Source organism: Lissotriton helveticus, chromosome 11 (assembly GCF_964261635.1).
Source record: "Lissotriton helveticus chromosome 11, aLisHel1.1, whole genome shotgun sequence".
NCBI classification, from domain to species: Eukaryota; Metazoa; Chordata; class Amphibia; order Caudata; family Salamandridae; genus Lissotriton; species Lissotriton helveticus.
Genome location: NC_136072.1, coordinates 1,083,662,842 through 1,083,675,281, shown reverse-complemented (window position 1 = coordinate 1,083,675,281; position 12,440 = coordinate 1,083,662,842). Strand labels below are relative to the sequence as shown.

General features: G+C 41.7%; 1 protein-coding gene across 1 annotated transcript in view; it reads right to left on the bottom strand.

The window, feature by feature from the left end:
• The window catches only part of LOC144792573 (phospholipase A2-like), a 299,668-nt gene extending 287,470 nt beyond the window's left edge, over nucleotides 1–12,198 (bottom strand). The window contains exon 1 of the mRNA XM_078667672.1: nucleotides 12,135–12,198. Coding sequence (XP_078523798.1) covers nucleotides 12,135–12,183 — 49 coding nt within the window. The 5' untranslated portion in view covers nucleotides 12,184–12,198. The remainder of the gene's footprint in view (nucleotides 1–12,134) is intronic.
• Nucleotides 12,199–12,440: the final 242 nt, after the last annotated feature.

Below are 12,440 nucleotides of genomic sequence, written 5' to 3'. Positions count from 1 at the left end.
TCCTTTGTAATCATCTCTTAATGTACCTCAGCTTAATAGGGAACACCCCATCAACCCCCTGCCCTCCTCCTATCTTCCTCACACCTCCTGTGGACACGCCGTAACCACCCCCACACTGCCCCCATAACAAATACCACATTTTATTTCCACCTAGGGCTCTGTTCTGGTCAATCCGATTTAGGCCTGGCCCTGCACCCCGTGAGGCAGACAGCCCCAGGTAGAAATGCAGTCACACATCAACTGGCTCAATCTACAATCTGTTTGTTGACACCCAAGGAAATCTAATTGCTCCATACTTCTCAGAATGGACAATGTCTCGGCGGTACAATATATTGACTGCTTAGGGAGAATGAGATCTTGGATTCTTAAAGACATTACGAAAGAGTTTTGGCAATTCTGTCTAACCAACAATATTTCAGTACTGGTGGCTCGCCTTTCCAGCAAGAACAATCAAATTACATATGGGAACTCTTGTTTCCTCTACAACTCCAGCTTACGGAAGCTCCATTCATCATTTCTCTTGAATCTGATGGACAGACGGGGACCCTGCATGATAGACCTCTTTGCCTCCAGATTGCTCTTTCAGATTCCACTATTTTACAGCTGGAGGACACTTGTGTTTGGGGACTGTGCAACCAATTTTTTTCTCATGGGAAGGACAGATCTATGCCTTTCTTTTTTTTAGAGTGAGTTCCAGTGTCACTTTTCAGATGAGGAAACAGGCAGCAGAGGTCACCCTGGTAACACCATTGTGGAGGACACAACCTTGGTTCCTGATCCATCGACTCCAAAAATGGGTTAAGAAATTGATAAGGAATTGCTATTTGGATGGGTGTGTTGCAGGTGGTGCCCCTTCCAAATAGTGATTGGTATCCATATGCATCAATGGTTTAGGGCCGTAGTAGCAGTTGTTAACCATTGAAAAGTTTCCAACCCCCAAGTTGGGATAGTAACCCATTTGCTAAAAGGACCCTTTCTCTTGAATGTTAAAAAAAGTTTGTTTAGGAGTAGACAGTGGTCCATGGGACCACTGCAAACTCTACAACAGACCCTACAAAAACAGTAAACTTTTGTGTTTAAATGCAGCCCAGTTTACTATAAAGAAAACAGGCTGCATTAAAAAAGTTGACTTTATTGAACTCTGATCACAGACATGGTGGTCAGCAGGACACCATCCCTGTGATTGCACCCAATCGTAGTGAATCGCAATTTGTGACCCACCCCATGAGGTATGTCAGATTCCAACCAACTACGATTCTGATTTTTAAGAACCAACCTATTAGTGCATAGATCAGTTCTTACAAATGTTTACTGGTGGCAAAAATACTGGTCACAGTTTGAGACCAGTAATTTGCAAACCAGATATTCATACATCTGACCCTTAACCCTATGGGAGAACTATGGGGCATATTATCAAGAAAGGGCGTTACATTATCGCCGCTTTTATCGGCAGGAAACTGCAGATAAAGCGGCGATAATGGGCTTGATGATATGCTCTATGAATTCCAATCGAAGCCCATGTTAGATGTCTTCACATCTAACATGGGCTTCGATTGGAATTCATAGAGCATATTATCAAGCCCACTATCGCCGCTTTATCGGCAGTTTCCTGCCGATAAAAGCGGCGATAATGTGACGCCCTTACTTGATAATATGCCCCTATGACTTTTTTAATCAATGTTCTTGCACATTTGGCGGCCTGGGGTCTCTCATATAGAACAGTTGATTCATGGATGTCAATTAGGGGTCACAACTGCGACTCCTACGCAACCAATTCGACCCTATGTATATTGTTTGCGACCCTTTGGCTCCATTTGACATTTGTCAGGACAGTAGACATTGGTAAGTTCTTGCATTGTTGAAACTATATGCATTATGCACCTGCACTAACTGCAAGGGGCTCAGTGGCGGCTGGTGACATTTGCAAGTGGTAAGGCATAAAAGTGTGGCAAAATGTGCCCTGTGGCGAGCGAGCATGCCCAACCCTCATACAGGAGCGTCGGGGTTCTCCACCCCCAGGACATTTTTGAAGAAAAGAGTGGGCAAATGTTGCATTTTCAAGGAAATTTGAGAACGCAAGAAGGTTAATAATGCAATTGTGACAGTGTAGTTAAGACAACAATAAAGAGATTTAATATGATAATGATGTAGGTAGCTGCTTATTCAGTATAACCAGAGAACTTCACTTCACAGCCCCCAAATACATACGGCACTGACTCTCCAGTTAGCTCTGTATTTATATTTACTTCAAACAATCAAAGCATATGGGGCCCTGGGGCAACAAAACAAATGGGGCCATGCCCTCAAGCCCCAATAAAGAAACCACCCCTGGACAGTGGCTTCTCTTTACCTTTAAAGGATTAGTTTTATGAGGTGGCCGCAGTGGGCAGCGCAGGACCACACCATCCATTAGCAGCTTGCAATTACTTGTGTGCATCTGCATGTACAGCCATGTCTGCAATGGACATGTGCGGCGAAGGGTGAACAGCCTTTACAACGAAACTTTTACAACGCACTACCTTTACAACGCAACTTTTACAATGCAAACTATTACAATGCATTGCTCTGGGGGGCGCTCTAGGATAGGGAATAGGTTAATTTACTATCCAATAACCTTCCCTAGTGTCCACGGGGACTGGAGTTGGAATAGTAAATTAAACTATTCACTATCCAGCACCCCAAAGCACTATGCGTTGTAATGGACTGCGTTGTAATACTTACGTTGTAAAGGCATGCTATGTAAATGCATGCGTTGTAATGTCATACATCCGCGGCGAAGCATCTTCATAATTGCTGCCAGAGAGCATTCCATTCGAGGCCTGCTGCAGTCACCCCAGGCCCTGCATCTATGATATGCAGCACCATTTGCTCTTTCTCTTGCAGTATGGCAGTGAAATTGAAGTAAGGGCCCCTGCCCTAACCTGACTCTGTGGCACTGTCAGTGCTTAATTTGGGCTGGTGGTTGTAGGTGGGGCCCACTGGTTCTTATTTCTGGGCAACTCGCACCTATTTTTCCTCAACTGAGGTTGACCCACAGCAGGAGAGAGAAAACCACAAAGAGGAAGGGAGAGAAGCAAAAACAGTGACAAGGAAATAAATCAGGGATGAAAAAGAACCTGCAGCCTATCCCTCTCACACATTTTTTCTTTAGGCAGTCTTGTTATACGACTCATCTGGGTTGGGGACCATCTTTGTGTCCACTGGGATGCTCTTACCCTCCCCTATGAATCAGAGACACCATGCTGCATGCTACAGTGCACAGAGGCGGCTCATCTGCTAAGGCAGAGGAGCGTCGCCCCACTGAGCCGGTCAAAAGTAAAAAAAACAAAAATGATAATAACTCATTGTTTTTATCATTTTATTTTTCCTTCTTTGCTCAGCAGGGTTGGGGCGGACAGAGCTGCTCTGCTCACATAGCAGGACACGAGTGGTTTGCCCACTCCAAGTCTACATGACGCTTTGGCCAACGGGCTCGGGCGGGCCAAACCGTCGTGCTCACTTGCATGTTCTAATTCAGCCTGGGTGGAGAACATGCCTAGGCTCCCATTCCCTGACCGATCACAATGCTGCATTGCAGCGTTGTGATTGCTATGGGGAGCCTGGGATCCGGGACCTTCCTGCCCTGGAGTCCTGGAAGTGGGCGATGAGGACCAAGAGGCGGCGGCAGCTGCAGCACACAGGAAAGTGTTAAAAAAAAAAAAATTCCCTCCACCCTCCCCCTCCCGTGATACACCCCCCCACTTCTCTTAAATACCAGATGCCACTGATAGTGCAGGAGACCTGCATGTGAAGAAACGTGTTGTACTGCATGATGTCCCTTTATAAAGGGTAAATGTTGTATCTTATATCTTCCTGCTGCTCAGCTAGAATGCATGTGATGCGGAATGTTGGATGAATAGAATGTTTATGGTTTGTGAATGTCAGTTGGGTGAGGGCTGAGCAGCAGGACAGCTGCTCCTGATGGGGTTATCGTTTCATCTTATTATCTTAACATCTGAACTTAAATAAAGTAACTTGAATAATCTACCTTGAAGTATCCATCTTCCTTTTGAATACATCAGTAAACAACCTTTACGACGAATGCGTTACAACGCATGCCATTACATTAATGGATTGCAAAGATTTTGCAGAGTAAAAAATGCGGGGTAATGGCACACGTTGTAAACACGTACGGTATAAAGTGTCCTATTCTTTATAAAGTACATGGTTACTGTTAGCAGGGCAGCTTTGAAACGTGTCCCTATTGGGCCCTACTTAGATGTTGACTTTACAGGGTACAGCACCAATCAACTGATATCTCAACAATGACTATAATATCCCTTAAAATAACTGCTGTCAAAGATGCAGCCCCTGTTCACATTTCACATATTTTACTTCATCTTGCATTCCATAAAATTATTTGTTTTTTCCAGCTGTAATGTTGCAGTCGTTTTTTTGTGTACTGCATATTTCGAACTGGGTCACTTCCATGTGTCTGTGTGACAGCTATGGATGGAGCGAAGCATGAAGGCTGTGATTCTGACAGTGCCTGTCAGTGCGTCATAAAGCTGTTCCAATCAAGTTCACATCCAGTGATTGGCCTCTCTGCTGCGTCATGGTCACATGCCAATTGTAAGTGTGGAAAAGAGTGTGAAGGAGGAGCCATAGAGACAGTGGTGGCTCCTTATTGGGGGCATCGGGGGACTTCCGTGTTTCCATGCACACTGCCATTGCACAGGTCAACCCACTCGGTCTTGTCCACAAGCACTTGAGGGGAGGGCTGAGCAACGATCCATAAGAGTAGTGTTGTTTAAAAACACAGCACTCAGTAGGTGGATGTCTGGATTGTGCATGTGAGGGGCATAGTTCAACTACAATCCCCTCAAACATGCACAAATCATTTTATGTAATAGACAAAATGCTTATGCCTCAGAAACACAATATATCTGCCAAAATGTGGCTGTCAGGACGCACACCAGTGCATGCCTAAGGCCAATAGGAAGCAACACAGAGCAGCAGGGGCAGGATCCCCTGCACTGTCCCAGCTTCTTATGGGGCTGTGCTTCAGGCGCAGCTGCTCCCCTATGGCAGAGGAGCGTCGCCCCACTGTGCGCATGTCAGTTTGGCGCCAATCCGACATGCGCCCTTGGATATCTCCAGGCGGTTTCCTGGAGATATCTTAGTGCTCAGGAGCACAGGCTTCCAGTCCCTGCTGGAGCATGAAAGCGGCATGCTCCGCCCAATCCTAGTGCTTCTCTCATGCTGGGAGTAATAGCATAAGAGAAGCGCTGGGATTGCATGGGGACTGGGAGCCAGTGCAAATGGGAATTGTAGTGCCCGGATGGGAGCAAAGGAAAAGCGCGGCACTGGAGCAGAAGATCACAGCGGCAGGCAGGAAAGGTACGTTTATATATACATATTTTTTTTTCTGCCCCCCTCTCCCCCACCCCATAGATGGGCATCAGCCTCCGCTGCTGTGCTTCCAGTCCTATTAAGAAGTTGGGAAAGCGATTGACGTGGGTCTTCCCCCTTTTGGAACCTGGCCTTGCTCCTCTGCCTAGCTCTTCGTTGAATCATGGCTTGCTGGATCCAATGTCTAGCTCCAGATTCCTGCTCTGCTGCTGCCATGGAACCTCTGAGGTGCCAGCAAAAGAAGCAAGATAAGTAAAACATGTGGTTTCCATGTGCATGTGTTTTTGAGTGTACTTGTGAGTGATTGAGAGTGAACGAGATTGAGTGAAAGGGTGTCTGTGAGTGAGTTTGAGGGTGTCAATGAGAGCAAAAGTAAGTGAGAATCTGAGTTTGAGAGTGTGTTTGAATAAGTGAAAGTGAGTCAAGGAGTGTGAGTGTGTTAGAAGGAATGAGTGATTGGAGATTGTGATAGGGAGTAGAAGTGGGCCAGGGGTGTAGCTATTAATGTTGCTCCAGGACCCAGAGTCAGTGAATGTGAAAGGGTGAGTGTGTGTTAGTGTGTTTGTGAGTGAGAATCAGTGAGTATGAGTATGTGTGTGTGAGTAACTGTAAGTGTTGGGCGTATGAGAGAGAATGAACAAGTGAGAGTGTGTGTTAGCTTGGGTGAGGGAGAAGAGAGTGAGTATGAGTGAAAGTAAGAGATAGTGAGTTACCAAGAGTGTGTTTGTCTGTTTCATGATAGTCAGTCTGTCGCTGGCCATGGGATGGTCAATATAATTCTGGATTTATGCTGGAATGCAAGTGACTGCAGTACATGATCTCCTTTGACCACTCTTTCAACATTCCACCATTAGTGGTTGGTCACTACTATTACCATACACCTTATCAACTATCACAGGTATGCTAAACGTGTTTTCACCTTTCCTGACGTGACCAGGTTTTTTAATGTGAACAACATCACCTACCTGGTAGAACACACACATCTCCTCTGGTTACATATCTGTTTCTGATTAGATTGTGCTTCTTCTACATTGATTTGAACAAAATTGGCCATGCTTTATTCACCCACTTGACAATGCAACCTGAATAAAGTTTAGTGGCTGGTTTTCATACCCTCAGTAATTCAAAAAGTGTAACCTTAGTAGTAGAATGGGGTGTAGTATGATAAAACCACAACATTGACCTGACAGCATTGGTAACAGCAAATTTGTTAGCAATAGCCGTTTGTATACATTCACCCAGAACTCTATTCATTTGCTCAACAAGACCACTGGTCTGAGGATGATGCACTTTATATATACCCCTGATAAGGGCGTTGATGCACTTCTAAGATGATGACTCCATAGCATGCAGAAAATGTTCCACATCTTCACTGACGAACTGAACCCCATTATCAGGCATCACAAACTCTGGAAAAACTTCTAGCAAAAACATATCCATCATAAAGGCAATCACCAATGTCAAGCTTTGTTCAGTCACAAAACATACTTCAGGCTACTTTATATAACAATCTAACATGATCAAAACATAATGTGATTGGATCAGAAGCAAGTTGAAAGGACTTACAAGGTCAATCCCCACCTTTTCCCATGGTTAGAAGGTAACTCAAATGGTTGTAGAGGAGGAGAAGCAATCTTCAACGCGTTTTCACAACTGTTACAAATTATACAATCCTTTACTACTACATCAACTTCTTTTCCCATGCAGGGCCACCAAAAGGCTTCACAAAGTTTTCATTAAGTTAAAGTACGCCAAGATGCCCTCTGTTTCCCTAATGATGTCTCATAGTTAAACTCACAGGCGGTGCTATTTGTAACATCTGGACACGACGAGTGCAGTAGCTGGCTGCATAATCTTGAGAGAGTGAGATATGAATTCTAGAAGCTGATTCCTTACGCCACCTAGAGCCCTGCAAACATGAACGAATTGGATAAAGCTACAGGCCATAACAGCACCCAGTGGAAAAGGGAAGTGGAGAAAACACAAAGATGGTGTTCCTGTATCCCTTCAAGTTACCTGCATCAATTCACAGCACTAGAGGTTCCTTCTGTGTTCTAGACTTGTCATGCATCTAAATCTAAATCAAAGTATACCATGCTTTTTAGAACCTTCAACTCTTTTTAAGTTCAAGTGAAGGTTTGTTAAAGAATTAAAATTGTTGTGAAAACAATACTTTGTACAAACAGTTATTTATCAATGCATAAAGGCATGAGAGAATACTGTTAATATACAAAAAACAACAAGGCAATAAAAGTGTAACATAGAAGATGAGATGAAAACATTCATAGGTTCATGAATATTGCAAATAGCAGTACATGTCCACAATATATCATTAAAGGAGTGCAATAGGGATTAACAAAATAATCAGAATTATATACAAGTAAACAGTAGGAAGTCAGGGAGGCTTGGTAACTTCTTGTATTGGGGGCTCGGGGGAGGAAGTGTGTTTTGCTGCTGTATTTAAAAAGTGTGTGGGGGGGACCAGAGGTGTAGTCTTTTCATAGCTAGAGAGATAGGGTGGACTAGAGCTGTATCTAAGCGGTGATTATGGCATACCGCATACCACCATGATAGATAGGGCAATTTGGAAGAGTCTTTCCAATGTTTTGAAATCTGTTGAAACGCTACAGCCAGTAACAGATCAATGAGTCTTAGCTGAGAATGACTTTTCCCCCATTCCGGTGATAAGCTACCTAAGAAAATATTGGTAAGGGATAAGGGTGCTGTGGTATGAAAGATAGTGTTAATTTGGTGCCAGACCTGTTCCCAGAATTTAAGGACATGTGTGCATGAGAATAGCATGTGTTTAAGGTCAGCTTCACTTTGGGAACATGTCCAACATGTGTTAGGATTTGTAGTATGTATCTTATTGAGGTAAATTGGAGTGAAAAATAACCGATTATACAGAAAGAAAAGTGTTTGCGTTGTGCTGGCGGCTCTAGAGGATTTCCTAAGTTTTAACCAAATTCTGTCCCATAGACTAACAGGCCAGTTTGTTTTCAGATCGGATTCCCAAGAGAGTTCTACCTTGGTCTTCTGCCTGTCATCAGGAGGTTCCATTAGGCGAGAATAAATGTTTGAAGCTTTGGGGTTTGTGAGCAAGAGACGGTGCCACGGAAAGAGGGGTTGTGGTTGTGAGGAGGGCGAGGTTGTAAGTTTAGCACATGCCTCAATTAGTGCATTCTGCAAGGTCAGAAATTTAGATTTAAAGGAAAGGGGTAAATGATATAGAGTTTGTGTTTGGGTGAATTGAATGGGCGAGCCTTGGTCAAAAAATTGGTGGACCCAAAGTAGACCTTTGTTCCTCCAGACTTTCCAATATATCGGTTTCCCTTTGATAAGGATCTGTTTGTTATGCCAAATTGTGGAATTGAGAAAGGATTCTGAGTCATGTGTAACTAAATGAGGTGCGTTGGATAATAGTTTACATGATTGCTTGAGTATTGGAGTAGAGAGTTTTTGTGGTTTTCGGGTATAGGAAAGATCTTCCTGGAATGAAAAGGGGGTTAAAAAAGAAAGTTCGAGATGTACCCAAAGAGGCCTGTTTTCCGATTGAGAAGTGATCCAGTTTGATAATTGTCTTAGTTGAAAGGCTTTATGATAATTAGAAAAATGGGGGAAGTTGACTCCTCCTTCGGATTTTGGTCTTGTTAATTTCTGTAACGCCATTCTTGATTTTTTTTACCATTCCATAGAAAAGAGGGAGAATGGAATTGATTCTTTTAAAGGAATTAGACGGAATGGATAATGGAATGTTAGAGAGGAGGTATAGAACTATAGGTGTCAGCATCATCTTGATAGTGTCCAAACGACCCCACCAAGATAGATGCAGGGGATGCCATCTTGTAGTTAGTGATTTAAGTTTCACAGAACATTTATCTATGTTGAGAGAGATGGATGTTTTAATAGATGAAGAGAACCAGATGCCAAGATATTTTATATACTTAGAATTCCAGGTGAAATTAGAAATCTTAAATTCATCTTTGAAAGTGTATTTGGTTAAGGGTAGTAACTCGCATTTCCCTCTATTTAATTTATAGCCTGACACCAGACCGTAATCTTCCACTTCGCCTAAAAAGGCCGTGAGGGAGGATTGTGGTTGGGTAAGAAAAACTAAGATATTGTCAGCGTATGCTGCTAATTTAATTTGTTGAGGGCCTGAGGCAAAGTCTATGATAGATTGATTTTGACGAATTTTTGACAGGAATGGTTCTAAAGCTAAATTAAAAAGAAAAGGTGAAAAGGGACAAATATTGACGAACTCCTCGTTTGAGATTAAAGTAAGGAGAAATAAGACCGTTAGCTGAGATTGCAGCTGTGGGTTCTGAGTAAAGTAAGGCAATGAAGGACGTGATTTTTGGTCCAAAACCAAACCACTTAAGAGCGTGGAATATAAATGGCCAATAAACCCGATCAAAGGCTTTTTCTGCGTCTAACGCAATTGCTGCTAGGGAATCGGAATAGTGTGAAGATTTGGAGATAATATCAAAAAATAAATGTGTGTTATCTGTGATATTACGACCTTTGACAAAACCTGATTTTTCCTTACCTAATAATAGGGGAAGATGTGGTTCTAGTCTTAGAGCTAAAGCTTTGGAGAAGATTTTATAGTCCACGTTAACTAAGGAGATGGGTCTATAGTTTTTACAAAAGCGTGGGTCCTTATCGGCTTTCGGTATTAGACAGATCAGAGCTTCGGAAAAAGAACCAATAGACTTACAGGAGGTGATAAATGAAGAAATAAGAGTATATAAGTGTGGGAGAAATAAATTAGCAAAGTGTAAATAAAATTCCACTGTAAAACCATCAGGGCCAGGGGCTTTGTCTTTTTTAAGGGTTTTTAAAGCATTAAATAATTCTGTTTGTGTGAGGTCAGATTCCAGTGATGTTAAATCCAGTTGGGGATTAATGTGTTTTTGAATTGTGGAAAAGTACTGGGAGAGATCTGTATCTGAGGGTGTGTTTTCTGGTGTGTATAGAGACTTATAGAAGTGTACAAATTCTTGAAGAATATCAGGGTTTTGAGTTTTGGTATTTGATTATCATCTATAATGTAGTCGATATGAAGTTTTTGTTGTTTCATTTTTAAATAATTGGCTAGGAGTTTGCCTGATTTATTTTGGCCCCCATAATACTTTGCAGAGGATTTTAGTAGATATAAGGAAGCCTGTTTAGCAGTCGCTTCATTGAATGCTATTTTTGCATTAATGAGATCTTTAAGAGAATCTTTTGATTTGGAAGTATGAAAAGATTGTTCGAGCTTTTTGATTTTATCAAGAAGGGTATTGTGAGTTAAGCGGAAAGCTTTGCGTTTGTTTGATACAAATCGAATAATTAAGTCTCTAGCAGTGGCTTTGAAAGCATCCCATACAGTGTGAAAGCAGAGATCCTCCGTTAGATTGGTAGAGAAGAAATCTTGAGAGAAGCAAACAAAAGATGAGTTAAATTTGGGGTCAATAAGTAAAGAGTTATTAAAACGCCGTTTTTTTGTTGAGGTGGAGTGGCTCAAAAGATCTAATTGAACCGAAACAGGGGCATGATCTGAGATAAGTATGGGTCCTATATCGGCAAAGCGTAAAGATTGAGAAACGTTTCGTGAAATAAAAATGTGGTCAATTCGGGATTGTGTTTGATGTGGATGGGAGAAAAAGGAATATTCTCTTAAGGATGGGTTGCAAAGGCGCCATGAGTCTAATACATTTCTTTGTTTAATAGTTTGTATAAAAGCTTTGTGCGCTGTATTTGAGTTAAAGTGGGAACTAGAGTTCCTGTCAATAAACTGATCCATCACTTGATTGCAGTCGCCTGCAAGGATAAAGTTGTCTGACGGATATTTGAGTAATAGTTGAGAAATGTGTGCCAAAAGCTTGCGTCACCATTAGTAGGGGCATAAATGTTAAGTAAGGATAATGAGGTCTTTCCTAACAAGAGATTTGTGAAAACCCGTCTACCTTCAGTGTCAACCTCTTGAGACACAAGCTGGGCTTGCAATGCTTTGTGACAGAGAGTTATAACCCCGTTTCTTTTACCATCTCCTGGCGAGAAAAAAACCTCACCAACCCAATTTCTTTTGAGCTTTAATGACTCACTTTCAGTGAGATGAGTTTCTTACAATAATGCAATATTAGCATCTAACTTTGATAAGTGAGACAAGACTCTCTGTCTTTTAATAGGGGAATTCAAGCCGCTGACATTCCATGAGATCAGTTTTAAGAACATGTGTCAGTTAGAAGTAATAAAGACACCAGTGAAGCAATAACACTATGTATATTGTAAACAGTATGTTTTCCAAACAATTCAGTAATAATCAGAAAATAAAGGATTTGAAGAAAATGTATATGAAGTACGAAGATATTGAATGTGAAAATCAATGTAAGAAGAAAGAGTAAGAACATAAGTGAACCAATAAAATCCTGTATACTGTGAACAATAGTACTTGTGAAAATTTCAACAATGAGAGCTATAAAGAACATTGACGTAAACTTTATATTAGGTACGAAGATATTGAAAATTAAAACCAATTGAGAGAAGCTGAGAAGGTAAGAAAGATGAAGAAAAGGAATAAGCAAGATTAGAGAAAGATGCAAATGATAGAAACCAGTATGATAAAAAAGAAAGAAGAAGGAGTAAAGGAGAAGGGGTGAGAGCTGTAAAGAAGAATATAAGAAAAAAGATCATATCCACATAAAGTCAAAACAATGGAAGAATGGGGGGGGGGGGGACCACATAGAACAATAACGTACCCGGACTCCATGAGGTAAGACGGGGCAGACTTCGGGATGTAAACAACATTCAAGACTAATAGGTCAAGCACATGAGATTAGGTCCTGTGTAAAAAGAAACAAAAGATGGTTAATACAGACAGGATGGAATATGTTGTAACATATTATGATATCAGACAAATGAGGTCATAGTCCTGAAATGAAGAGAATAATGTGAGCTAACAAACCATAAGCCATGACAGAATCTATTCTAAAATCATGTTAGTAAAACAACATGTTGAAACATTAAGCCCTATTCCAGTATTTGACGGAGGAGGAGCTATTTAA